Source organism: Myxine glutinosa, chromosome 8 (genome assembly GCF_964187855.1).
Source record: "Myxine glutinosa chromosome 8, kmMyxGlut1.1, whole genome shotgun sequence".
NCBI classification, from domain to species: Eukaryota; Metazoa; Chordata; class Myxini; order Myxiniformes; family Myxinidae; genus Myxine; species Myxine glutinosa.
In genome coordinates, this window is record NC_136268.1 from 13,897,479 (window position 1) to 13,923,844 (window position 26,366).

At 47.9% G+C, this 26,366-nt stretch overlaps 1 protein-coding gene across 1 annotated transcript in view; it reads right to left on the reverse strand.

Annotated features, from left to right (window-relative positions):
- LOC144893223 (xanthine dehydrogenase/oxidase-like) overlaps positions 1 to 26,366 on the reverse strand; it is a 268,917-nt gene that overhangs the window by 112,651 nt on the left and 129,900 nt on the right. Inside the window, exons 12-14 of the mRNA XM_078782951.1 lie at positions 23,588 to 23,739; positions 4,704 to 4,797; positions 4,076 to 4,185 (exon numbers count right to left, since the gene is read on the reverse strand). Of these exons, the coding sequence (XP_078639077.1) occupies positions 4,076 to 4,185; positions 4,704 to 4,797; positions 23,588 to 23,739 (356 nt within the window). The remainder of the gene's footprint in view (positions 1 to 4,075; positions 4,186 to 4,703; positions 4,798 to 23,587; positions 23,740 to 26,366) is intronic.

Consider the following 26,366-nt stretch of genomic DNA (forward strand, 5'->3'; position numbering starts at 1 on the left):
ACTCCAGCTGGGACAACACAGGAACATGTTATCTGCAGGTGATCATCAAAAACTCCACCTGGGACAACACAGGAACATGTTATCTGCAGGTGATCATCAAAAACTCCAGCTGGGACAACACAGGAACATGTTATCTGCAGGTGATCATCAAAAACTCCAGCTGGGACAACACAGGAACATGTTATCTGCAGGTGATCATCAAAAACTCTAGTTGGGACAACACAGGAACATGTTATCTGCAGGTGATCATCAAAAACTCCAGCTGGGACAACACAGGAACATGTTATCTGCAGGTTATCATCAAAAACTCCAGCTAGGACAACACAGGAACATGTTATCTGCAGGTGATCATCAAAACCTCCAGCTGGGACAACACAGGAACATGGTATCTGCAGGTGATCATCAAAAACTCCAGCTGGGACAACACAGGAACATGTTATCTGCAGGTGATCATCAAAACCTCCAGCTGGGACAACACAGGAACGTGGTATCTGCAGGTGATCATCAAAAACTCCAGTTGGGACAACACAGGAACATGTTATCTGCAGGTGATCATCAAAAACTCCAGCTGGGACAACACAGGAACATGTTATCTGCAGGTGATCATCAAAAACTCCAGCTGGGACAACACAGGAACGTGGTATCTGCAGGTGATCATCAAAAACTCCAGTTGGGACAACACAGGAACATGTTATCTGCAGGTGATCATCAAAAACTTCAGCTGGGACAACACAGGAGAATGTTATCTGCAGTTGATCATCAAAAACTTCAGCTGGGACAACACAGGAACATGTTATCTGCAGGTGATCATCAAAAACTCCAGCTGGGACAACACAGGAACATGGTATCTGCAGGTGATCATCAAAAACTCCAGCTGGGACAACACAGGAACATGTTATCTGCAGGTTATCATCAAAAACTCCAGCTGGGACAACACAGGAACATGTTATCTGCAGGTTATCATCAAAAACTCCAGCTGGGACAACACAGGAAGATGGTATCTGCAGGTGATCATCAAAAACTCCAGCTGGGACAACACAGGAACATGTTATCTGCAGGTGATCATCAAAAACTCCAGCTGGGACAACACAGGAACATGCTATCTGCAGGTGATCATCAAAAACTCCAGCTGGGACAACACAGGAACATGCTATCTGCAGGTGATCATCAAAAACTCCAGCTGGGACAACACAGGAACATGTTATCTGCAGGTGAATACATCGATAATGAACGCACTTCTCAACTATTTGCATCGTAACGGCAAAATGCGTTAAAAATCTGACTAAACTGGAAAATATAATTGGATGTGAATTAATCCATGTATGTATGTGCTTCCACCCACATTAGATGTCAACACACCGTTACAATTGTTCATAATTAAAGGTCACAGGAAAGATTAAAGGACAGATGAGAGAGGGAATGAGGCAGAAAAGAAAGAAAAGTAGAAGAGAGACAACATCAGTTGCTTATAACTTGGGTTCTGGTCTAAGTTACCTCGCGAGAGTACAGGATGTGTATTGAGATACGGACTTCGTTATCTTTGGCCTATATATGTTACCTCACGAGAGTATGGGATGTGTATTGAGATATGGACTTCGTTATCTTTGGCCTATATCTAAGTTACCTCGCGAGAGTACAGGATGTGTATTGAGATACGGACTTCGTTATCTTTGGCCTATATATGTTACCTCACGAGAGTATGGGATGTGTATTGAGATATGGACTTCGTTATCTTTGGCCTATATCTAAGTTACCTCGCGAGAGTACAGGATGTGTATTGAGATACGGACTTCGTTATCTTTGGCCTATATATGTTACCTCACGAGAGTATGGGATGTGTATTGAGATATGGACTTCGTTATCTTTGGCCTATATCTAAGTTACCTCGCGAGAGTACGGGATGTGTATTGAGATGAGGACTTCGTTATCTTTGGCCTATATACAAGTTACCTCGCGAGAGTATGGGATGTGTATTGAGATATGGACTTCGTTATCTTTGGCCTATATATAAGTTACCTCGCGAGAGTATGGGATGTGTATTGAGATGAGGACTTCGTTATCTTTGACCTATATCCAAGTTACCTCGCGAGAGTATGGGATGTGTATTGAGATACGGACTTCGTTATCTTTGGCCTATATATAAGTTACCTCACGAGAGTATGGGATGTGTATTGAGATGAGGACTTCGTTATCTTTGGCCTATATCCAAGTTACCTCGCGAGAGTATGGGATGTGTATTGAGATGAGGACTTCGTTATCTTTGGCCTATATATAAGTTACCTCGCGAGAGTATAATAATAATAATACATTTATTTTATATAGCGCTTTTCAAGAAGCCCAAAGACGCTTTGACAGAGTACCAAAAACAAGTGCAAAAAGACAAAAATCAATAGGTAAATAATCAAAGCAAAAGGAGGGAGAAGGAGAAGAGATAGTCAGGGGTTAAATGCTGTGGGTTAAATGTTGAATGCAGTGTTGAACAGGTGGGTCTTGAGTGATGTTTTGAATGTGGTGAGTGAGGAGGAGTCTCTGATGGTGTGAGGTAGTGAGTTCCAGAGGGTGGGAGCAGCGATGGAGAAGGCCCTGTCCCCCCAGGATCTGAATTTGGTCCGGATGGGGGGGGGGGGGGGGGGGGTCATTTGGTTGGTACCAGCAGAGCGGAGGTTTCGGGTGGGAGTGTGTCTGGAGAGGAGGTCAGCCAGGTCGGATGGGGCCAGGTTATGGAGGGCTTTGTAGGTCAAGAGGAGGATTTTGTACTGGATTCTCTGGGGGATGGGGAGCCAGTGAAGCTTGTAAAGGACGGGGGTGATGTGGTCACGGGTCCGGGAATGGGTGAGTAGACGGGCAGCGGAGTTCTGAATGTATTGGAGTTTATTGGTGATTGTTGAGGGTGAACCATAGAGGAGACTGTTGCAGTAGTCCAGACGGGAAGTGATGAAGGCGTGGATGAGGGTTTCTGCAGCCGTGGAGGAGAGGGATGGACGGAGACGGGCGATGTTTTTCAGGTAAAAGAAGGCTGTCTTTGTGATCTGTTTAGTGTATTTGTCGAAGGAGAGGGTTTGGTCAAAGATGATGCCAAGATTCCGGATGTGAGGGGAGGTGGATACTGGGAAACCGTCGATGTTGAGGGCAAAGTTATGGGTGGATTTGGTGAGCGTTTTTATGGGATGTGTATTGAGATGAGGACTTCGTTATCTTTGGCCTATATCCAAGTTACCTCGCGAGAGTACGGGATGTGTATTGAGATGAGGACTTCGTTATCTTTGGCCTATATCCAAGTTACCTCGCGAGAGTACGGGATGTGTATTGAGATACGGACTTCGTTATCTTTGGCCTATATCCAAGTTACCTCGCGAGAGTACGGGATGTGTATTGAGATACGGACTTCGTTATCTTTGGCCTATATCCAAGTTACCTCGCGAGAGTACGGGATGTGTATTGAGATGATGACTTCGTTATCTTTGGCCTATATCCAAGTTACCTCACGAGAGTATGGGATGTGTATTGAGATACGGACTTCGTTATCTTTGGCCTATATCTAAGTTACCTCACGAGAGTACAGGATGTGCATGGAGATGAGGACTTCGTTATCTTTGGCCTCGGTCTAAGTTACCTCACGAGAGTACGGGATGTGTATAGAGATAAGGACTTCGTTATCTTTGGCCTAGGTCTAGGTTACCTCACGAGAGTATGGGATGTGTATTGAGATACGGACTTCATTATCTTTGGCCTAGATCCAAGTTACCTCGCGAGAGTACGGGATGTGTATTGAGATACGGACTTCGTTATCTTTGGCCTATATATAAGTTACCTCGCGAGAGTATGGGATGTGCATGGAGATGAGGACTTCATTATCTTTGGCCTCGGTCTAAGTTACCTCATGAGAGTATGGGCTGTGCATGGAGATGAGGACTTCGTTATCTTTGGCCTATATATAAGTTACCTCGCGAGAGTACGGGATGTGTATAGAGATGAGGACTTCGTTATCTTTGGCCTCGGTCTAAGTTACCTCGCGAGAGTACGGGATGTGTATTGAGATGAGGACTTCGTTATCTTTGGCCTATATCGAAGTTACCTCACGAGAGTATGGGATGTGTATTGAGATGAGGACTTCGTTATCTTTGGTTGCAGTTGAGCGGTAACTAGTGAAGAAATCCTGAGTCATTTGGAGAGTTCTTGATCCATCTAAAGTAAAAGAAAGATACCAAGCACAAATGTAAAGTTTCTGATATTAAAAATGCATTTCACTCATTGACATCAACTTAATCTCCATCCTGACCAAACCTTCTTTCATTATCCACCCCATTAATTATCTTTTATCTGCATTCATTTGTTCCTCTTTTTCCGACCTGTGGAATCACAACTTCCACATTCCTTTCAATCTCAATCTTCGCTTCAGGCATTCAAGACACCTGTTTACCACCATCTTAGATCATCCTCTTTATTTTCCAGGTTTTCCTACCTGAGAGTTTCCTTCTGTATCCATCTTGTCCACCCCATGCATCCTCCCATAATTCCTCCCACATCCCTTATTTGTTCAAGCCTCTCTCTATTTTGTCCCTCAACCCTGCTGTTACTCCCCCATATTTCTACTGTTCCTTTTGTTCTGTTGTGCCTTGATCTACCTCTTACACAAGCCTTGACAATGTGTACAAACAGGTATTTTACAATCACTATATTGGGGCATCACTCAGGTGAATCACCAATGGAGGAGAAGGTCAGGGAAGTCCGGCTGGCCAGCAATAGAGGGTTCAGGTCAGATAAAGGACTTGCAGTCATGATGTTTCCTCCAATTGCCTGTTTCCATCACAAAATAATAAATACATTAAACCTAATAAAAACAAGTTATTATTATTATTGTTACTAGTGTGACTCGGCACGCTCAGCGCGCCTCACCACACGTCGTTTCAGAGGGGTGGGCATCTTTGACCATTTCGGTGTCTTTTGGGTTTAATGGTGTTTTGGGTCTTCAAGGACATTTGGGTCTTCAGGGTCTTTTGGATCCTCCAGACCTTTAAGGGTATTTTGGGTCTTTGAGGTGTTTTGGGTCTTCAGGGTCTTTTGGGTCTTTGGTGTCTTCAGAGGCTTTTGGGTCTTAAGGGTCTTCGGTGTCTTTTGGGTCATTGGGGTCTTCAGGGGCTTTTGGGTGTTAAGGTTCTTTTGGTTCTTCTTGGTCTTTAAGGGTCTTCGGGGTCTTTTGGGTATTTTTGGTCTTCGGGGTATTTTTGGTCTTCAGGGTCTTTTGGGTCTTCGGGATCTTTTTAGTCTCGGTCTTTTTGGTCTTCCGGGTGTTTTGGGTATTCGGGGGCATTTTGGGTATTCGGGGTGTTTTGGGTCTTTGGGGTGTTTTGGGTCTTCGGGGTCTTTTGGGTATTTTGGGTCTTTGGGGTGTTTTGGGTCTTCGGGGTGTTTTGGGTCTTCGGGGTGTTTTGGGTCTTCAGGGTGTTTTGGGTGTTCAAGGTGTTTTGGGTCTTCGGGGTGTTTTAGGTCTTTCGGTATTCAGGAGCTTTTTGAGCCTCAGGGCCTTGAAGGGTATTTTGGGTCTTTGGGGCCCTTGGTGGTCTGAAGGGTCTTGGGGGAATTAAAGGGTCATCAAAGGTCTGAGGGGTCTCAGCAGTCTTTATGCAATTAAGAGGGTTAATTCAGAGGGTGGTAATTTTATTTGAAGAAGAAGACGTTTCCGTCGCATATAAACATACATACATAGCAACATAACGACATACAAACGACATACGTTTGCTCTATTATAATAAGACTAGTGGGGTCACCCGTGGGAATCCCACGGGCATGGACGTGTGTGACATTTCGACATATTGAGTTAGATCTAACTAACTGTATGCATCTATGCATCTATGCTGCACCTGCACATTCAGTTTCACAAAATGGTTACTGGCAATTTATCAGATGCACAAATGATGTAATCTACACAATGTATTTACTTCTGATAACATGTGAATGCATGTGCGTGCACACCCATACACACATATACACACACAAACACACGTACACCCACACACATATATATACACACATACATCCACACACACACGTACACCCACACACATATATACACACACATACATCCACACACATGTACACACACATACACATCTCGTTTTTTCATTTCTGTTCCTCACAATTTTGTCTCTCTCTTATTCACAGACACACACACACACACACACACACACACACACACACACACACACACACACACACACACACACACACACACACACACACACACACACACACACACACACACACACACACACACACACACACACACACACACACACACACACACACACACACACACACACACACACGCCTGGTGATGGCTTAGCGGTTAGGGTGCCGGCTTGGGGATCCTCGGATCCTGGGTTCGAATCCCGGTCGATTGCTGAATTAACGCCAGGGGGTTGACTCAGCCTGTCATCCTTACGAGGTCGGCAAATTGAGTACCAGCTTGCTGGGATGAATGATCACGGTGTGTACCCCGATTTAGAATAGGTACACCGTATCCCTGCGCATCCTAAGAGCGTGACCAAGGGTTGGCGTCAGGAAGGGCATCCGGCCATAAAAACATTGCCCCAAAACAGGGAACCATGACTGTCATGGGGCCCGCAAGGCTAACCCCTGCTCTAGCGGGGAAAATTGCCTTAAAACGATCATTCATTCACACACACATATATATATATATATATATATATATATATATATATATATATATATATACATATATATATATATATATATATATATATATATATATACACATGTATACATGCAGACACATACATATATATATATATTGTAACGAATTTGAGAAGTGTAACGGTTTTGAGAAGGGTAACGGTTTTGAGAAGTGTAACAATTTTGGAGAAAGTGTAACGAATGTGAAAAGTATGGTTTTGTTGTGTGTAACACCCTCGTAATGTAAATAATGGTCGCAGCCGTCCTCCTAGTTAATTCCATGAAACTTACACACAGGCCACGATATATCTTTTTAAATAGTTTATTTCCTTATTCTATGTAGGCTAAATATGTGTTTCCCACTAGATTGACTCTGCATTGTATCAAACGAAATAAGCGTAGGCCCCTTTCAATTTCCCCAATCATCTCCGCTCTCCAAAGTTCCTTTCAAAAGCGGTGCGAGTGGTGTTCAATCCCGCAAGCCGCCATTGCCCATGTGCTCATCACGGAGAAGAGGGGGGTAGGAGCCGCCAACTCACAGGCGTGGCACGTCGTCATGATCAAAGGAGGAATCGGACAGCCCTAACAGCCAACCAGCACCGCGGTTAGCGACCCGGTAGGCGTGCCCTCGCAGCCGGCGGCTTGATTCCGCCCCGAGTAATAAAAGCGACTGGAAGGGACTGCTTCGAGAGATGACATAGGAGATGACATGAGAGATGAGCTGTGAGCTGAGCTGTGAGCTGTGAGATGAGAGACGCTCCAAACCAAAAAGGAGAGGTACTTGGAGAGGAAACAAGCTTTGGAGAGACGCGCTGAGAGGAGGGAGACGGCTCCACCAGAAGGAGAGGAGCAGGTGTGACCGAGCCAGCGCGTGACGTCCACAGCATCAGCAGCGTCGACGCGACCGAGGGTTTTCCCGCCAAAAACGCGAAGAATTGGGAGCTGCTACCTCCAGCCCTGCCGGTTGCAGGGACCTGACCCTGCCTCCCTCTCCAGCAACCCACCTCCGCCATTCCTGCCTGCAATATCCCCCGTGTAAGTGTGAACGTCGTCTGTCCTAATCGTTGTCCTGGGGTTAAGTAAATTGAATAGTATAAGCTAACGATTCACTGTGTGACTGCTTCTTCCATCCATTGCTTGTAAATAACTTTGGTCGCTCCTTCTTTTTGCTTGGGTGTGTATAATAAATCTGTTCTTCCTCCGTACTCTGTCTTCTTCTCTTTTCCTTCTCTTTCGGTCGCTTTAGAGGTTTCCAAATTGAATATCTGTGGTGCGATCTGGTCAACGTTGGGGGAGTCGGGCCAATCGGGGATCCTGTAACGGTCGCGGTGGACCATCCGCTCGGCCCATCATAACATCTAAACCGCGATCCGTAACAATATATATATATATATATATATATATATATATATAAATATATATATATATATATATATATATATATATTATATATTATATATATATATATATATATACACACATGAAGCGCGGTGCTGCACGCGCTAAGGCTTACGAAAAGATCAAGCGGACAACGCGGTTCATAACAAAAGAGTCTTTATTAAAAGAACTCAAACTGCAGCACTGGTCTCTCCGGGCTGCGCGCCCCGTGTATATCCTGAGGCCACGCCTCTCTCTCGGGCGTGGCCCACCCCCACTTGGTGTGCGGGGTGATGTCACCACGCCAGTGCTTTCGTGTCCGCCACACGCCCCCCCCCCCCCCCCCAGAATCCCCGCGCACCTGAAGGGTCAGTTTGCGGGGCAAACGGATGACCCGGCCGAAGCGCCCTCTGGCGACTGGCGGCGTCTGGGATGCAGGGATGCCATCTGGGATGCCTCCGGCTGCCCCTGGGATGGGTGCAGGACCGGGGGGTGGCGTGGCGGCAGGGCTAGGCAGTGCCGGGGGACCGCCCGCAGGGGGGCGGCCCCGAAGCGGGGGCCGGGCCACTGGCGGTGGGTGGTCAACGTTGAGGTGGGCCGGCTTGAGGCGGTCCACAGAAACGCGGTCAGGAGCACCGCTGATGTCCAGGGTGAAGTGCTTCACCCCGGTCTCCAGCACGCGGAAAGGCCTGTCGTACGGGGGCCGCAGTGGTGTCCGGTGGGCATCGTGGCGGACGAAGACGTATGCCGCCATGCGAAGCTCCGGGGCGACGTGCGTCGGTGGGTGCCCGTGGTGTGCCGTTGGCACCGGGGCGAACCTCTGGGCGGTCTCCTGCAGAGCGGAGCGCTGATGTGCCGCGGACCATGGTGCCGTGGAGTCGGGGAGGAACTCGCCCGGCACCCGCAGCGGTTGCCCGAAGACCAACTCCGCCGCGGATGCACGCAGGTCATCCTTGGGCGCCGTCCGGAGGCCCAGCAGGACCCAGGGGAGCCTGTCGACCCAGCCGCCATCGCGGAGGGTGGCCCGGAGCGCGGGCTTCAATGAGCGGTGGAATAGCTCGCACAGGCCGTTAGCCTGGGGGTGGTAGGCCGTGGTTCGGTGCAGCTGGACCCCGAGCCCCCGCGCGACCGCCCCCCAGAGCTCCGAGGTGAACTGGGGGCCGTGGTCGGACGAGATGTCTGAGGGGGCACTGAACCGGGCGACCCAGGTGGCGATGAACGCTTGCGCGACGTCCGCCGCCGTCATCGACGCCAAGGGCACGGCCTCCGGCCACCGGGTGGTGCGGTCCACCATGGTGAGGACGTGGGTGAAACCCCGCGAGGGGGGCAGAGGTCCCACCAGGTCCACGTGGACATGGTCAAACCGGCGTTCCGGCACCGTAAACGGGGCCAACGGGGCCTGGGTGTGCCGGTGCACCTTGGCGCGCTGGCACGCGAGGCACGTCCTGGCCCAGCCGCGGACGGCCTTCCGGAGGCCATGCCAGACGAATTTGTCGGCGATCAACCTTTGGGAGGCCCTCGCGCCCGGGTGGGACAGGCCGTGGATGGCATCAAACACTTGGCGCTGCCAGCCCGCGGGCACGATGGGGCGAGGCCGCCCGAGGGAGACGTCGCACAAGAGAGCCGTGCCCGCGCCGTCGAACGGCACCTCGGTGACGCGGAGGCCCATGACGGCGGTCCGCAAGGCCTGGACGTCGGGGTCAGCGGCCTGGTCCGCTGCCATCCGGGCATAGTCAATGCCGAGGTGGACTGCATGGGCGACGGACCGGGAAAGGCAATCCGCCACCGGGTTGTCCTTCCCCGTGACGTGCCGGATGTCCATCGTGTACTCGGACACAGCCGAGAGGTGACGCTGCTGCCGGGCCGACCATGGCTCGGTGACCTTGCCCATCGCGAAGACCAGCGGCTTGTGGTCGACGAAGGCCGTGAACGCACGGCCCTCGAGCAGATGGCGGAAGTGCCTGACCGCCAAGTGAAGCCCGAGCAACTCGCGGTCGAAGGTACTGTAACGGCGTTCGGGCGGGCGAAGCTGCCGGCTAAAGAATGCCAGCGGTTGCCAAGCTCCACGCACCCATTGCTCGTGCACCGCACCCACCGCGTAGTCCGAGGCGTCGGTGGTGAGGGCGATCGGTGCATCGGGCGCCGGGTGCACGAGCATGGTGGCGTTAGCCAAGGCGAGCTTCGCGCCCGTGAACGCCGCGTCCATCTGCTCGGGCCAGGTAACGTCGCCTTTGCCCGGCTTACCTCGGAGAGCTTCGTGCAGGGGGCGCAGGAGCTGGGCGATACGGGGCAGGAACCAATGGTAAAAGTTCACCATGCCCAGGAACTCCTGCAGCCCCCTGATCGTGCGGGGGCGCGGAAACCTCTTCACCGCCTCCACCTTGGCCGGCAGGGGGACGGCTCCGTGCCTGGTGACGCGGTGCCCCAGAAAATCGATTTCGGCGACGCCGAACCGGCACTTTGCGGGGTTCACAATCAGGCCATGCTGGCCCAAGCGTTCGAAGAGCGGAGGTGGTGTAGGTGCTCTTCGCGGGACGCGCTGGCGACGAGGATATCGTCCAGGTAGACGTATACAAAATCCAAGTCGCGCAGGACGCTGTCCATCAGCCGCTGGAACGCCTGAGCCGCATTCTTCAGACCGAAGGGCATCCGCAGGAATTCGAAGATTCCGAACGGCGTGATGACCGCCGTCTTCGGGACGTCCTCCGGCCTGACGGGGACCTGATGGTAGCCGCGTATGAGGTCCACCTTCGAGAAGAAGGACATGCCCGCCAAACGGGCGGAAAAGTCCTGAATGTGGGGGACGGGGTAGCGGTCGGGGGTGGTGGCGTCATTGACACGGCGATAGTCCCCGCACGGTCGCCATCCCCCACCGGGCTTCGGCACGATGTGCAGCGGCGACGCCCAAGCACTCTCCGAGCGCCGAACGATGCCGAGTCGCTCCAGGGTAGCGAACTCCGCTTTTGCTACCGCCAGCTTCGTCGGCTTGAGGCGGCGTGCCCGGGCGTAGACCAGTGGCCCGACGGTGGGGATGTGATGGGCCACCCCGTGCTTGATGGCCCCCGCCAAGAAGGTGGGCCGCGTGAGGGCCGGGAAGCCGGCGAGGAGGTGGGTGAATTTGTCCGCTGCCGGAAGCGTACAGATTAACGTGGCCGGAACCGAACCGTTCAGCAAGCCGCTTGGCAAGCTGCTCGGTGAGCCGCTCAGTGAGCTGCTCGACGAGCTGGGCAGCGCACAAGCGAGTGAGCTGAACGTCTCGGCCTGGACAAGACGTCTGTGCTTTACGTCGACCAGGAGCCCATTGGCGCACAGGAAGTCCGCGCCAAGCAATGCCATGGGCACGTCGGCGGTGACGAACGACCATCGGAAAACCTGCCCTTCAAACCGCAGAGAGAGGCAGCGTTTTCCGTACGTACGGATAGGCGTCCCGTTCACGGCAAGCAGCGCGGGGCCCCCGCCCGCGGCGTGCTTGTCCGACGTACCGGCAGGAACGACACTCACCTGCGCTCCCGTGTCGCACAGGTAACGGCGCCCGGATAAGGTGTCCGTTATGAACAGCAGGCTGCTTGAACGGCCAGCGCTCATTGCCACTATCGAGCGCCGGCCCGGGCGTTTCCCGACCTGTTGAAGGAGCATGGCGGATGACACTGTCGAGCCTCGTGGCCGAACTTGGCGTGGAACCAGCACCAGGTGGTGGAGCTGGAGGAGTGCGGCTGGCTCCGCCAGGCCGGTGGAGCCGGCGGCTTTCCCCGCGGTGGCGGTTTTCGCCGCGGCGGTGGGCGGGGCGTGGCGGCGGCCACGAGGTGCGTATCAGCATGCTGCGTATGCTGTGTAAGCTGATGCTGTGAATCAGCATCAGCCTCGGGATCCACGAGGTAGGCAGCAGCATCAGCCTCGAGGTCCGCGACGACCGCACCGACTCTCGCCCGCATGTCCGAAGCCGCAAAGTACCTGTCCGCCTCGGCGGCCAATGCTCGGTGTTCCGTTAGCACGGTCCCGGCCAACGCGAGGCGTACCTGTGCTGGAAGTTGGCGACGGAAAAGTGCCCGGAATAGAGAACCAGGGGCTTCGTCGCCCAACAGCGACAGCATATGGTCCATTCGGACCGACGGGCGTGTGTCGCCGAGCTCAGGGAGATCCAGGAGGCGGTCGGCCCATACGTCCTCCGTGAGGCCGAACGTGGCTCGGAGCCTCGTACTTGTGGCCCACTTGAGTGCCTCGTACTTGTGGCCGTCCGGTGCGTGGCGAAGGACGGACACAAGTCGAGCGGCCGTGCCGGGCCCGAGGGAGGCGACGACGTGGCAGTAGCGTGTGTCGTCGCCGGTGAGGCGCCGAAGCTGAAACTGGGCTTCGGCTTGGACGAACCAAACTTCGGCCTGGGCCTCCCAAAATTCGGGAAGTTTAATCGACATCGCGTTGTTGGCCATGGCAATGGCGTCGTGTTTGGAAGGATCGCTACGGCAGATCCAACGTCGAGGTCACCAGTAAAGCGCGGTGTTACGCGCGCTGCCTGTAAGCAAGGAGGAAGCGGACAACGCGGTAATTTTTAAGAGTCTTTATTCAAGAGTTCACTGTAACACTGAGCTGCTCAGGGCTGCGCGCCCCGTGTATATCGTGAGGCCACGCCTCTCTCCCGGGCGTGGCCCACCCCCACTTGGTGTGCGGGGTGATGTCACCACGTCAGTGCTTTCGTGTCCGCCACATCGGCATCATTGTTGACGTTTTTGTGACGACTGTCATCAAATGGAAAAGTAATACATTTTAACGGAAAAGAAAAAGCGAATTTTTAAAATATGTCGACATTTTCCCCGACTGTTATTTTAGGCGGTGTATTTTTGTGTATCATCATGGCGTGATTTAAAAATATATATCTCTGCATTTTCCCGTGTGTGCGTGAATGTTCTCAATTATTTCTGACATCGAGTCTAAAACCATCGATAAAAATTAAATCAGATGGTGAATTCGATATAAAATCGTGAGGGTGACTCAATGAATGGGCTTTATGTTACAGGCCTTTGAGAATTGATTTCGTTCTAAAAACGGAAACTTTCATCGGATTTTATTCCCGTTTTTTTTCAACCGAGTCTAAAACTATGTTAGCGACTGTTAAAAATGAAATGATATATCGAATTTGAGTTGAAATAAACCTGTGTGAGAGAGAAAGACAGCGCGGGCCTAACTAAACAGGCCTCAAAGCTATTCGAGTTAATAAAATGGTGGATATTTGTTTACATGAGGCCTCTCCAAGAATGGGTGGAGCTATGGGTGGAGCTACTCTGCAAACGGAGTAAGCCACACCTCGGACAGACAGACAGACAGACAGACAGACAGAATCACCTTCGCCTATTATAATATAGATTATGTTCATCAAACATTCATGGGTTTGTGGAGGAAAATGAACATTTCCTGAGAATAATTTTATCATCTATGTAAATGAAACCCACTATGTTTGGATTTCATGATGCCTCATATAATGAAAAGACAACATGAGTAAAGTAATTGAAAATCACTCATGTACCTGAATTGCAAAACTTCTACCATAACATTGTGCTCTGAGTTAAGGTGTGTATCATTAATAAGAGTGCACAGTGTTTGCCCATCTTGCAGGTTTAAGGCAAACATCCGTGTGCATGTCTTGAAAAACTTTTATGATCACATCGTGTTCTGAGTTAAGGGGGTTGTATTATGACGCAAGGTGTTTGTCAAGCTTGGATTTAAGGTTGTTTAATTCATCTGACAGTACAGGCACAAAAAAAACGAACTGCGAGCACTGATGATAATGCTTCCGTTTTCGGTTTTGCCGGCGAGGTTGTGGGTTTTTCCAAGCTCTCCACGTTACGAAAGTTAAGAAATTTTCCCATTTGTATTTTTGTCAAAAATGTATTTTTATTTTACGGTGTGAGTGCCTACTGTGTGTTTCTAGTTCTATCTCAGTGTAAATCGTGCATACCTGTGTATAATCATCGGTTGGTTCCTGCCGCGTTTTTCAGGCCTGGATTTCCAAGCCTCGAGGCTTTGTTGTCTCCTCTCGGCGGTCGTTTGTGGTCCATTTACTTTCGCTCTCTCACTGTTTTTTCAGTCTTTTTTTCATCCCATACTTCCCCGAACAGCTTACACTTTGTTTGAAGTCTTAATCCCCCCCCCCCCTCCAAAAAATTAAATAAATAAATAAATAAATAAATTCCTTCTCTCCCCGTGTTCGTTCATTCTTCGACCACATATTTCGCCCCACCCGTTTTTTTTCTCTCCTTCCTTCATAACTCAACCCTCTCCAGCCGACACCTTTCTAATTCCAGTTCTCACCATACTTCTTCAACTTTATCCTTCTTCCTCTGATCCATTTTCACCTAACCTTCAAAAAAATATTAACGAAGAATTTAAAAAGTAGGCCTCTCCTCCGGGACAAACACATTTGCGTATACACCTCCCTGTTCCTTCGTTCTCTGCTCTCCTGGCTGTCAATCTCCTATTCTTCGATTCCTGCTTGTGAACCCATGCTGGAATCATTAATCCACCTGAGGAATCCTTCATGCCCTCATTTAGGGAATTTCCCCAGATAGTTTTCACGGTTTAGTTTTAAAATGTTTAAATTTTCCCCTGAAGTGTTTTATTGTTGCATATGATAACAACATTTTCTTCTTCTTCTTTAAAAGGTTGTTTTCGATTTGCTCACCAATCTCTTCATTTCAAATAAAAATTCAATCTTGCAGTTCTTCCTTCCTACATTCCCTAAGCTCACCTGCATTCCACCCGTCCAACGTTTTCAAACGGATCTCTGACTCGAAAATCACAAGAAACTCATTTTGCAATAAATGATCGTTTTCCATTAATCATCCAACACTTTCGGAAATTCAAATTCATCCTTCCCCTCCTAAACTCCCCCCTTACCCATCCCTTTCAAATCTCCCCCCTTGCCCCTCTCCTCCAAAACTTCCCCCTCACGCCTCCCCTCCTAAATCCCCTCCTCACTCCTCAATTTCAAAACTCCTGCCTCCCCGCTCCCCTTCAAATCTTCCCACCCTCCTTTTTTCTCCAAATTCTACCCTATCACCACTCCTCTCCTCAAAGCATCCTCCGCGCTTCCTCTCCCTTCCAACTCTGACCTCCATCTCCTCCAACCTTCTTCCTCGCTCTTCCCCCCCTCAAACAACACCTCATTGTGCCTCATCCAATCACCATCAAGCCTTTTGTCCTCCTCCTCCTCCTCCTCCTTCCCTTTCTCCTAGCTTTTCTGAAATCTCTGACACACTATCAACAGCTCTCCCTACCTCCCCTCCTCTTCCTCATATTACCCTACCCCTCCCCTCCCCTGACCTGCATCCGATGCTCCTCCTTCCTCTTCCTTAACGTTATGGACCTCAAACATCCGGGGCCTTCGCTCATACCTGATTGACCTCTCCATACAAGTTGCTTCTGACAAACAAGACTTAATCTGCTTAACAGAAACTTTCCTCTTTCAAGATGTCTCTGATTCCTTAATATCTCTCCCTGGTTACTCCCTCCTCCGGTATGATAGACCTGAGCCTTGTCCTGGAGGTGGTGTTGCTGTCTTTATCAAAAACTCTCTTCCTCACTCTCCCTGCACTGCCCTCTCTCCACCTCACCGCCAGGAGTACCTCTGGCTACGGCTTCCTCTCCGCTCTCACCTTTTGTTCATATGTGTGTTGTACCATCCACCAAACAGTGATGACTCCATCTACATCTCGCTGTCTGATAACATGAACCAACTTCTATCGACTCATCCCAACCCTCTCTCTTCCTCATGTTACGTGGTCCTCCCGGTGACTACCTGGTCTCTGTGACCCCCGGACCGTGAGAGGAACCCCGCCAGAAAGATATATGATTTATACGCTTTCGTAACGCAATCAATATGAATTCCAGTCAAGAAGAAACCCCACACCAAGGATCCGGATTAATCAATAATATATTCCCAATCAATCAACAACAATCAACAATATTACTAAGATGGCCATCTCATATATTTCCCCCCTTTCCCCACTCATGACACCCTCAATAGTCACTGTCCCTCACAATGTCTCTGGGCCCCTCCAGACCAAGGGAAGGTCGACTTCTCCGCACACGGGCAGTTGAACGGACCCCTGGCTGACGTGCTCCCAACGTGCGCGTCATGTACCGGGAACAGCTGCTGCCGCGGACACCTCCTCGGCAAGCCACCGAGGTCGGAGCCCGTGATCGCGGCCTCTGGGCTGTGAACGGCTCGCAAAGCGCGCGAGGCCCAAGGTGCGACCCGTACACGCCCTCGGAGGCGTCGAGGCGAACAGTGCCGGACGCTTGGTTCCTTCCAGGAACCCACGGTAACCTGACACGTAACAGGCAATCACCCCGCGCAGGTAACTCCTCTCGCCAGACGGGCTTTTCAAACTCAGCGTTCCAAAGCAGGTAAAGATCGACTCGGCTCGCGTCGGAGCTGGTCGAGGATCAAGATGGCCGCTTCTCTCCCGACCTTGTCTCTTTTTCTCTTCCGGTTTACGATCCCGTTTCCGGTCTCGGTCTTACCAGGAGCGCTTCTCACCATTTAACCACAACAACCTTTAATGGAATAAACATTAATAAGAATTCTCCCCATTTAACCACAACAACCTTTAATAGAATAAACATTAATAAGAAACGACCTGACTAGTAATTCACATAAATCCGGAATTCGTAACTCATATGTGGTGATTTCAACTGTGATCATGCCAGCTGGCTGGGTGTGGGTTCCCTCTCTCACCAGCCATGGCTCCTCAGCAAAGAACTTCTGTGACTCATTGGGACTGACACAATCTGTCAATTTCCCGACCCGGACCTCAGTCAACGGAGTATCTTCTCTTCTAGACCTGGTTATGACTAACTTCCCTGCAAATGTCTGCTGCTCTTCTTCTGCTCCAATTGGCTCTTCTGATCATTTCCTTGTTAAAGTGGACATCTCTCTGGCCATTCTCAGATAGACTCCTCAGCGTCCCGCGAATCTGGCATTTCACTCAGGCCACCTGGCACGGTCTTCAAGCAGCCATCAATCATCTGGACTGGTCTCCCATCTCTACCGCCTCTGACATCAACTCATCCTGGGAATTCTTCCAAAGAAAACTGCTCTCTCTCATGCACAGATTCATCCCATCCCGTCTTCAGTTGTCATACCCTTCCTCCCGTCCATGGTACACGGAATCTTGTGGTGAGGCAGTTGCCCTGAAACAACTTGCCTTCGCCTCCGGGAAAGCAAATCCAACTGAAGGAAATCTCATTTCCTTTCACAAAGCCCGAAACAAGTGTGTCCACCCTCAGGAGAGCCAGGAAACAATATCTCTCTTCTCTCAAGAGTGAACTCTCAAACCTGTCTCCCTCTTCCAAATCCTGGTGGCGTCTTGTCAAATCTGTTTCTGGTTTTGCTCTCCCTCCATCCCCTACCTTACCTCAAACGGCTACACAGCTGACTCCACATGTGAAAAAGCTGAATGTCTCAGCTCTGAGTTTGCCTCAAAATTTTGTGTCCCAAACCAGTCTCTCTCTGTACACACTGTACCCAGTCGTACCCAGCTGCTCGTGGACTCTGTGACCTTCTCTCCTGACAAGGTGGAGAAGTTTCTGTCAATCCTCGACTCTGATTCTGCAACTGGACCAGACGGGGTCAGCCCAGGGGTCCTAAAATCTGCTCTGCTACTCTTTCACACCCTCTCTCTGTTCTCTTCACCCTCTCTTTTGCTCAAGGTCATCTGCCATCAGCTTGGAAATCAGCCAACATTACCGCTGTACACAAAAAATGTGCAAAAACAGATCCTAGCAACTACAGACCAATCAGCCTTCTCCCAATTATCAGCAAAGTCATAGAATCCATCATTGCTTTGGATATCAAATCCTTCCTCATCTCCAATGGCTTGATCTCTAATCATCAACTTGGTCTCAGACCAGGTCACTCTACTCTGGACATGCTGCTTCTGCTGTCTCAACAATGGATGGAGGTCCTCAATGTCAAACAGGAAATTTGAGCTGTCTCCCTTGACATATTATGTGCCTAAGATACGGTCTGACACCCTGCTCTGCTCACCAAACTCTCCTCCTGTGGTATCCATGGAAATCTCCACGCATGGCTTGTGGACTTACTCTCTGGTCGTAGCCAACGTGTGGTCCTGAATGGATTTCTCTCATCTCCCCTTCCTGTTCAGGCTGGAGTTCCCCAACGCAGTGCTCTGGACCCTGTGCTTTTTCTGGTCTTCATCAATGATCTCTCCGACTCTGGAAAATCCTCTCTGTCTCTTTACTGATGACCCCACTCTCTGCCGCTCTATACCTCATCCCTCAGATCGGCAGTCTGCAGCATCCTCACTCTCTGCAGACCTGGACAAAATCAGTCTGGTCAAACAAGTGGAACATGTCTTTCAATCCTGACAAATCTCACACTCTTACTATGCCTCTCCGAAAAGACCGTTTGGACAACCGTCCCATCTACTTTCTCAACAATCCTCTCCAAGAAGTTCTGTCACTCAAGCTCTTGGTTCTCACAATCTGCCATGATCTTTCCTGGGAAAACCACATTTCCAAGCTGGCCTAACATGCCAGTCGCTGACTGGGCATCCTCCGTTCTGTGAAGTCCTTCCTTGGCACACCTGAGCTCCTCACCACATACAGGGCTTTCATCTGCAGCTCAATGGAATACTGTTCTCCCCTCTGGGCTGGTGCTCCTGCCTCACAGCTAGCTCGGCTTCACGCTGTTGAAACCAAAGCTTTCAGAATCATTGGAATCTCCCGCAATGAAGCGAACTCCGAGGGCCTTTCACTCACTCACAACAGGCAGGTTGGTGGTCTTTCTGTCTTCTACCAACTCCTCTCCGCCCTTGACCCCCAGCCCTGTCTGTGCTCTGTCCCCCAAATATTCCTACAGGTCGCACAAGATCTGCCAGCAACCCTCTTCAGGTGAAACTGCCAAAATGAAGACTCTCTGCTCACCTTCACTCTTTCATTCCTGTTTTCTCCCGCCTCGAGAACAAACTCCCTCACTCTATTCAATCCCACTCCTCCCTCCAGGTATTTAAAACAGCTGTTCACCACCGTCTCTTGTCTTCCCCCATCCAAAAGCTTGATCTTTTCTACCCCCGTTAATTCACCCCAGATCCACTTTTTTGAAATTCCGACTGCTTTCCTGGAAGTCCTAGCAGTGTACATGTGTTTTATACCTCTCCCACCTCCCCCCCCCCCCCCCTTCCCATGTCTCCTCCCCCAAGCCCTCTCCCTCCCACAGATCTCCCGGTGTCCCTGCTCTCAAATGTTCTACTTGTGTGCTTCCCTCTCTCTCCCAATCTTGTCTCCCGCTCCCTTTATCTCATGTTTTATGTGTCAGTTTGTATTTTTGTGATTAATGTTAGCTCTTACACGAGCCTCGATCTTGAATACAAAAAATAATAATGGGTAAACCACTAAAACACCCACTTGTTCACATGTGTAAATCACTAAAACACCCACTTGTTCACATGTGTAAACCACTAAAACACACAGTTGTTTTTCCATGTGTAAACCACTGAAACACCCTCTTGTTCACATGTGTAAACCACAACACACCCACTTGTTGACATGTGTAAACCACTGTTTATATGTGTATACGACTAAAACACACAGTTTTTACATGTGTAAACCATTAAAACACCCACTTGTTCACATGTGCAAAAACCACTAAAACACCCAGTTGTTCACATGTGTAAACCACTAAAACACCCACTTGTTCACATGTATAAACCACTAAAACACCCAGTTGTTTATATGTGTAAACCACTGGAACACCCCAGTTGTTTACATGTGCAAACAACTAAAACACCCAGTTGTTAATATGTGTAAACCACGAGAACACCCAGTTATATACATGTGTAAACCACGAGAACACCCCAGTTGTTTACATGTGTAAACCACTAAAACACCCAGTTGTTTATATGTGTAAACCACGAGAACAGCCCAGTTGTTAACATGTGTAAACCACTAAAACACCCAGTTGTTTATATGTGTAAACCACTAGAACACCCAGTTATATACATGTGTAAACCACTAAAACACCGAGTTGTTTGCATGTGTAAACCACTAAAACACCCAGTTGTTTTTATGTGTAAACCACTAGAACACCTCAGTTGTTTACATGTGTAAACCACTAAAACACCCAGTTGTTTATATGTGTAAACCACTAAAACACCCAGTTGTTTATATGTGTAAACCACTAGAAAACCCAGTTATATACATGTGTAAACCACAAGAACACCCAGTTGTTTATATGTGTGAACCTCTAGAACACCCAGTTATTTGCATGTGTGAACCACTAAAACACCGAGTTGTTTGCATATGTAAACCACTAGAACACCCCAGTTGTTTACATGTGTGACCACTAAAACACGGAGTTGTTTGCATGTGTAAACCACGAGAACACAGAATTGTTTTTCCATGTGTAAACCACTAAAACACCCAGTTGTTCAAATGTGTAAACCACTGAAACACCCTCTTGTTGACATGTGCACATGTAAACGACTGAGGTGTTCTAGTGGTTTAAACATGCAAACAACTGGGTGTTTTAGTGGTTTACACATGTATATAACTGGGTGTTCTAGTGGTTTACACATATAAACAACTGGGTGTTTTAGTGGTTTACACATGTTAACAACTGGGGTGTTCTCGAGGTTTACACTTATAAACAACTGGGTGTTTTAGTGGTTTATACATGTGAACAAGTGGGTGTTTTAGTGGTTTACACATGTGAACAAGTGGGTGTTTTAGTGGTTTACACATGTTAACAACTGTGTTTTAGTCGTATACACATATAAACAGTGGTTTACACATATCAACAAGTGGGTGTTTTGTGGTTTAAACCACGAAAACACCGAGTTGTTTGCACCACTATAACACCCAGTTATATACATGTGTAAACCACTAAAACACCGAGTTGTTTGCATGTGTAAACCACTAAAACACCCAGTTGTTTATCTATCTATAATTCCAGTAATCTCTGTGTGTTTGTTTGTACGTTTGTACGTTTGTACGTTTGTTTGTTTGTCTGTGACCGCTGTTTCTCGACAACCACGGGTCCGATATACTTTAAACTTGCCAGGTATATTGCTGGGGACCCGAGGATGTGCCTTTTCAAGGTTTCATATTAATCGGACAAGTACTTACCGAGCTATGGCGATTTAGCCGTTCGCCGTTCGCTTTGGCGTTGCGAATGGACCAAACCATTGCATGTAAATAGAGGGGGGGGGTTCTGTGGTCGTTGCGAATGGACCAAACCATTCATGTAAATAGAGGGGGGGGGGGGGGGGGTTCTGTGGTCGTTACTGCCACGTGGTTTCAAAGTTTTTTTTTGTTGTTGTTTGCACGCATGTTTTTTTGCACCCACGTACGGGCACGCCCTAGGATGTTTACACACACACACCCCTACACAAATTTTTTTTTTTTTTTTTTTTTGGCAAGGAACGGGCACCCACGTACGGGCACGTCCTAGCTTATATATAGTACGGGCATGCCCTAGTATGTGTAAACCACGAGAACACCCTAGTTGTTTACATGTGTAAACCACTAAAACACCCAGTTATATACATGTGTTGACCACAAGAACACCCCAGTTGTTTACATGTGTAAACCACTAAAACACCCAGTTGTTTATATGTGTAAACCACTAGAAAACCCAGTTATATACATGTGTCAACAACTAGATCACCCCAGTTGTTTATATGTGTAAACCACTAAAACACCAAGTTATTTGCATGTGTAAACCACTAAAACATCCAGTTGTTTATATGTGTAAACCACTAGAACACCCAGTTATTTGCATGTGTAAACCACTAAAACACCCAGTTGTTTGCATGTGTAAACCACGAAAACACAGAGTTGTTTGCATGTGTAAACCATTAAAACACCCCAGTTGTTTGCATGTGTAAACCACGAAAACACCCCAGTTATTTGCATGTGTAAACCACGAAAACACCCCAGATGTTTGCATGTGTAAACCACAAAAACATCCAGTTGTTTCTATGTGTAAACCACTGGAACACCCAGTTATTTACATGTGTAAACCACTAAAACACCCAGTTGTTTATATGTGTAAACCACTAGAACGCCCCAGTTGTTTACATGTGTAAACCACGAAAACAAAGAGTTGTTTGCATGTGTAAACCACTAGAACACCCAGTTATATATATGTGTAAACCACAAGAACACCCCAGTTGTTTACATGTGTAAACCACTAAAACACCCAGTTGTTTATATGTGTAAACCACTGGAAAACCCAGTTATATACATGTGTAAACAACTAGAACACCCCAGTTGTTTACATGTGAAAACCACTAAAACACCCATTTGTTTACATGTGTAAACCACGAGAACACCCCAGTTGTTTACATGTGCAAACCACTAAAACACCCAGTTGTTTATATGTGTAAAACACGAGAACACCCAGTTATATACATGTGTAAACAACTAGAACACCCCAGTTGTTTACATGTGTAAACCACTAGAACACCTCAGTTGTTTACATATGTAAACCACGAAAACACAGAGTTGTTTGCATGTGTAAACCAAGAAAACACCGAGTTGTTTGCATGTGTAAACCACGAAAACACCGTGTTGTTTGCATGTGTAAATCACTAAAACACCCAGTTGTTTGCATGTGTAAACCACGAAAACACAGAGTTGTTTGCATGTGTAAACCACGAAAACACAGAGTTGTTTGCATGTGGAAATCACTAAAACACCCCAGTTGTTTACATGTGTGAACCACTAAAACACCCAGTTGTTTGCATGTGTAAACCACTAAAACACCCAGTTGTTTGCATGTGTAAACCACGAAAACACCCCAGTTGTTTACATGTGTAAACCACGAAAACACCCCAGTTGTTTACATGTGTGAACCACTAAAACACCCAGTTGTTTGCATGTGTAAACCACTAAAACACCCAGTTGTTTGCATGTGTAAATCACTAAAACACCCCAGTTGTTTACATGTGTAAACCACGAAAACACCCCAGTTGTTTGCATGTGTAAACCACGAAAACACAGAGTTGTTTGCATGTGTAAACCACGAAAACACCCCAGTTGTTTGCATGTGTAAACCACGAAAACACAGAGTTGTTTGCATGTGTAAACCACTAAAACACCCCAGTTGTTTACATGTGTGAACCACTAAAACACCCAGTTGTTTGCATGTGTAAACCACTAAAACACCCAGTTGTTTGCATGTGTAAACCACTAAAACACCGAGTTGTTTACATCTGTAAACCACTAGAACACCCCAGTTGCATGTTGTTGTCTATATTGCTCACATTGTTATTCTGTACCACAGTGAATGTTGTTGATCACATGGCTACTCTGTATCACAGTGTGAATGTTGTTGATCACATGACTACTCTGCACCACAGTGTGAATGTTGTTGATCACATGACTACTCTGTATCACAGTGTGAATGTTGTTGATCACATGGCTACTCTGCACCACAGTGTGAATGTTGTTGATCACATGGCTACTCTGCACCACAGTGTGAATGTTGTTGATCACTCACGGCTACGTTGCGGATTTGAGACCCTGCGAACCAACGAAGCTGTTCCATAAGAGCAACAAAGGGAGCGGCATGGCAGCGTTTCAGCTTGGGTACCGCATCCTGGAGCTCCGCCTTTACCTGTGCAATACGACAGGATGCACCAATATGGAGACCTGCAAAGAGGGTGAAAGTTTGCTCAATGTGGCATCGACAAGCTTTGTTTATAACACCTCATCCTCAATGTGGCATCTACAAGGTTTGTTTATAACACCTCATCCTCAATGTAGCATCTACAAGGTTTGTTTATAACACCTCATCCTCAATGTGGCATCTACAAGGTTTGTTTATAACACCTCATCCTCAATGTGGCATCTTCAAGGTTTGTTTATAACACCTCATCCTCAATGTGGCATCTACAAGGTTTGTTTATAACACCTCATCCTCAATGTGGCATCTACAAGGTTTGTTTATAACACCTCATCCTCAATGTGGCATCTACAAGGTTTGTTTCTAACACCTCACCCTCAATGTGGCATCTACAAGGTTTGTTTCTATCACCTCATCCTCAATGTGGCATCTACAAGGTTTGTTTCTCACACCTCATCCTCAATGTGGCATCTACAAGGTTTGTTTCTAACACTTCCTCCTCAATGTGGCATCTACAAGGTTTGTTTCTAACACCTCATCCTCAATGTGGCATCTACAAGGTTTGTTTCTAACACCTCACCCTCAATGTGGCATCTACAAGGTTTGTTTCTAACACCTCATCCTCAATGTGGCATCTACAAGGTTTGTTTCTAACACCACATCCTCAATGTGGCATCTACAAGGTTTGTTTCTCACACCTCACCCTCAATGTGGCATCTACATCTAACACCTCACCCTCAATGTGGCATCTACAAGGTTTGTTTCTAACACCTCACCCTCAATGTGGCATCTACAAGGTTTGTTTCTAACACCTCACCATCAATGTGGCATCTACAAGGTTTGTTTCTAACACCTCATCCTCAATGTGGCATCTACAAGGTTTGTTTCTAACACCACATCCTCAATGTGGCATCTACAAGGTTTGTTTCTCACACCTCACCCTCAATGTGGCATCTACATCTAACACCTCACCCTCAATGTGGCATCTACAAGGTTTGTTTCTAACACCTCACCCTCAATGTGGCATCTACAAGGTTTGTTTCTAACACCTCACCCTCAATGCGGCATCTACATCTAACACCTCACCCTCAATGTGGCATCTACAAACTTTGTTTGTAAAACCTCATCCTCAATGTGGCATCCACAAGCTTTGTTTATAACACCTCATCCTCAATGTGGCATCTGCAAGCTTTGTTTCTAACACCTCATCCTCAATGTGGAATCTTCAAGCTTTGCTTTTAACACCTCATCCTCAATGTGGCATCTGCAAGCTTTGTTTCTTACACCTCATCCTCAATGTGGCCTCCATAAACTTTGTTTCTAACACCTCATCCCCAATGTGGCATCTACAAGGTTTGTTTCTAACACCTCACCCTCAATGTGGAATCTGCAAGGTTTGTTTCTATCACCTCATCCTCAATGTGGCATCTACAAGGTTTGTTTCTAACACCTCATCCTCAATGTGGCATCTACAAGGTTTGTTTCGAACACCTCCTCCTCAATGTGGCATCTACAAGGTTTGTTTCTAACACCTCATCCTCAATGTGGCATCTACAAGGTTTGTTTCTAACACCTCACCCTCAATGTGGCATCTACAAGGTTTGTTTCGAACACCTCATCCTCAATGTTGCATCTACAAGGTTTGTTTCTAACACCTCATCCTCAATGTGGCATCTACAAGGTTTGTTTTAACACCTCCTCCTGAATGTGGCATCTACAAGGTTTGTTTCTAACACCTCACCCTCAATGTGGAATCTACAAGGTTTGTTTCTAACACCTCAACCTCAATGTGGCATCTGCAAGGTTTGTTTCTAACACCACATCCTCGATGTGGCATCTACAAGTTTTGTTTCTAACACCTCCTCCTGAATGTGGCATCTACAAGGTTTGTTTCTAACACCTCACCCTCAATGTGGCATCCACAAGCTTTGTTTCTAACACCTTAACCTCAATGTGGCATCCACAAGGTTTGTTTCTAACACCTCACCCTCAATGTGGCATCTACAAGGTTTGTTTCTAACACCTCACCCTCAATGTGGCACCCACAAGCTTTGTTTCTAACACCTCATCATCAATGTGGCATCCACAAGGTTTGTTTCTAACGCCACATCCTCAATGTGGCATCCACAAGCTTTGTTTCTAACACCTTAACCTCAATGTGGCATCCACAAGCTTTGCTTTTAACACCTCATCCTCAATGTGGCATCCGCAAGCTTTGCTTTTAACACCTCATCCTCAATGTGGCATCTACAAGGTTTGTTTCTAACACCTCATCCTCAATGTGGCATCTACAAGGTTTGTTTCTCACACCTCAGCCTCAATGTGGCATCTTCAAGCTTTGTTTCTTACACCTCATCCTCAATGTGGCCTCCATAAACTTTGTTTCTAACACCTCATCCCCAATGTGGCATCTCCAAGGTTTGTTTCTCACACCTCACCCTCAAAGTGGCATCTACAAGGTTTGTTTCTAACACATCCTCAATGTGGCATCTACAAGGTTTGTTTATAACACCTCATCCTCAATGTGGCATCCACAAGCTTTGTTTATAACACCTCAGCCTCAATGTGGAATCCACAAGCTTTGTTTCTTACACCTCATCCTCAATGTGGCATCCTCAAGCTTTGTTTATAACACCTCATCCTCAATGTGGCA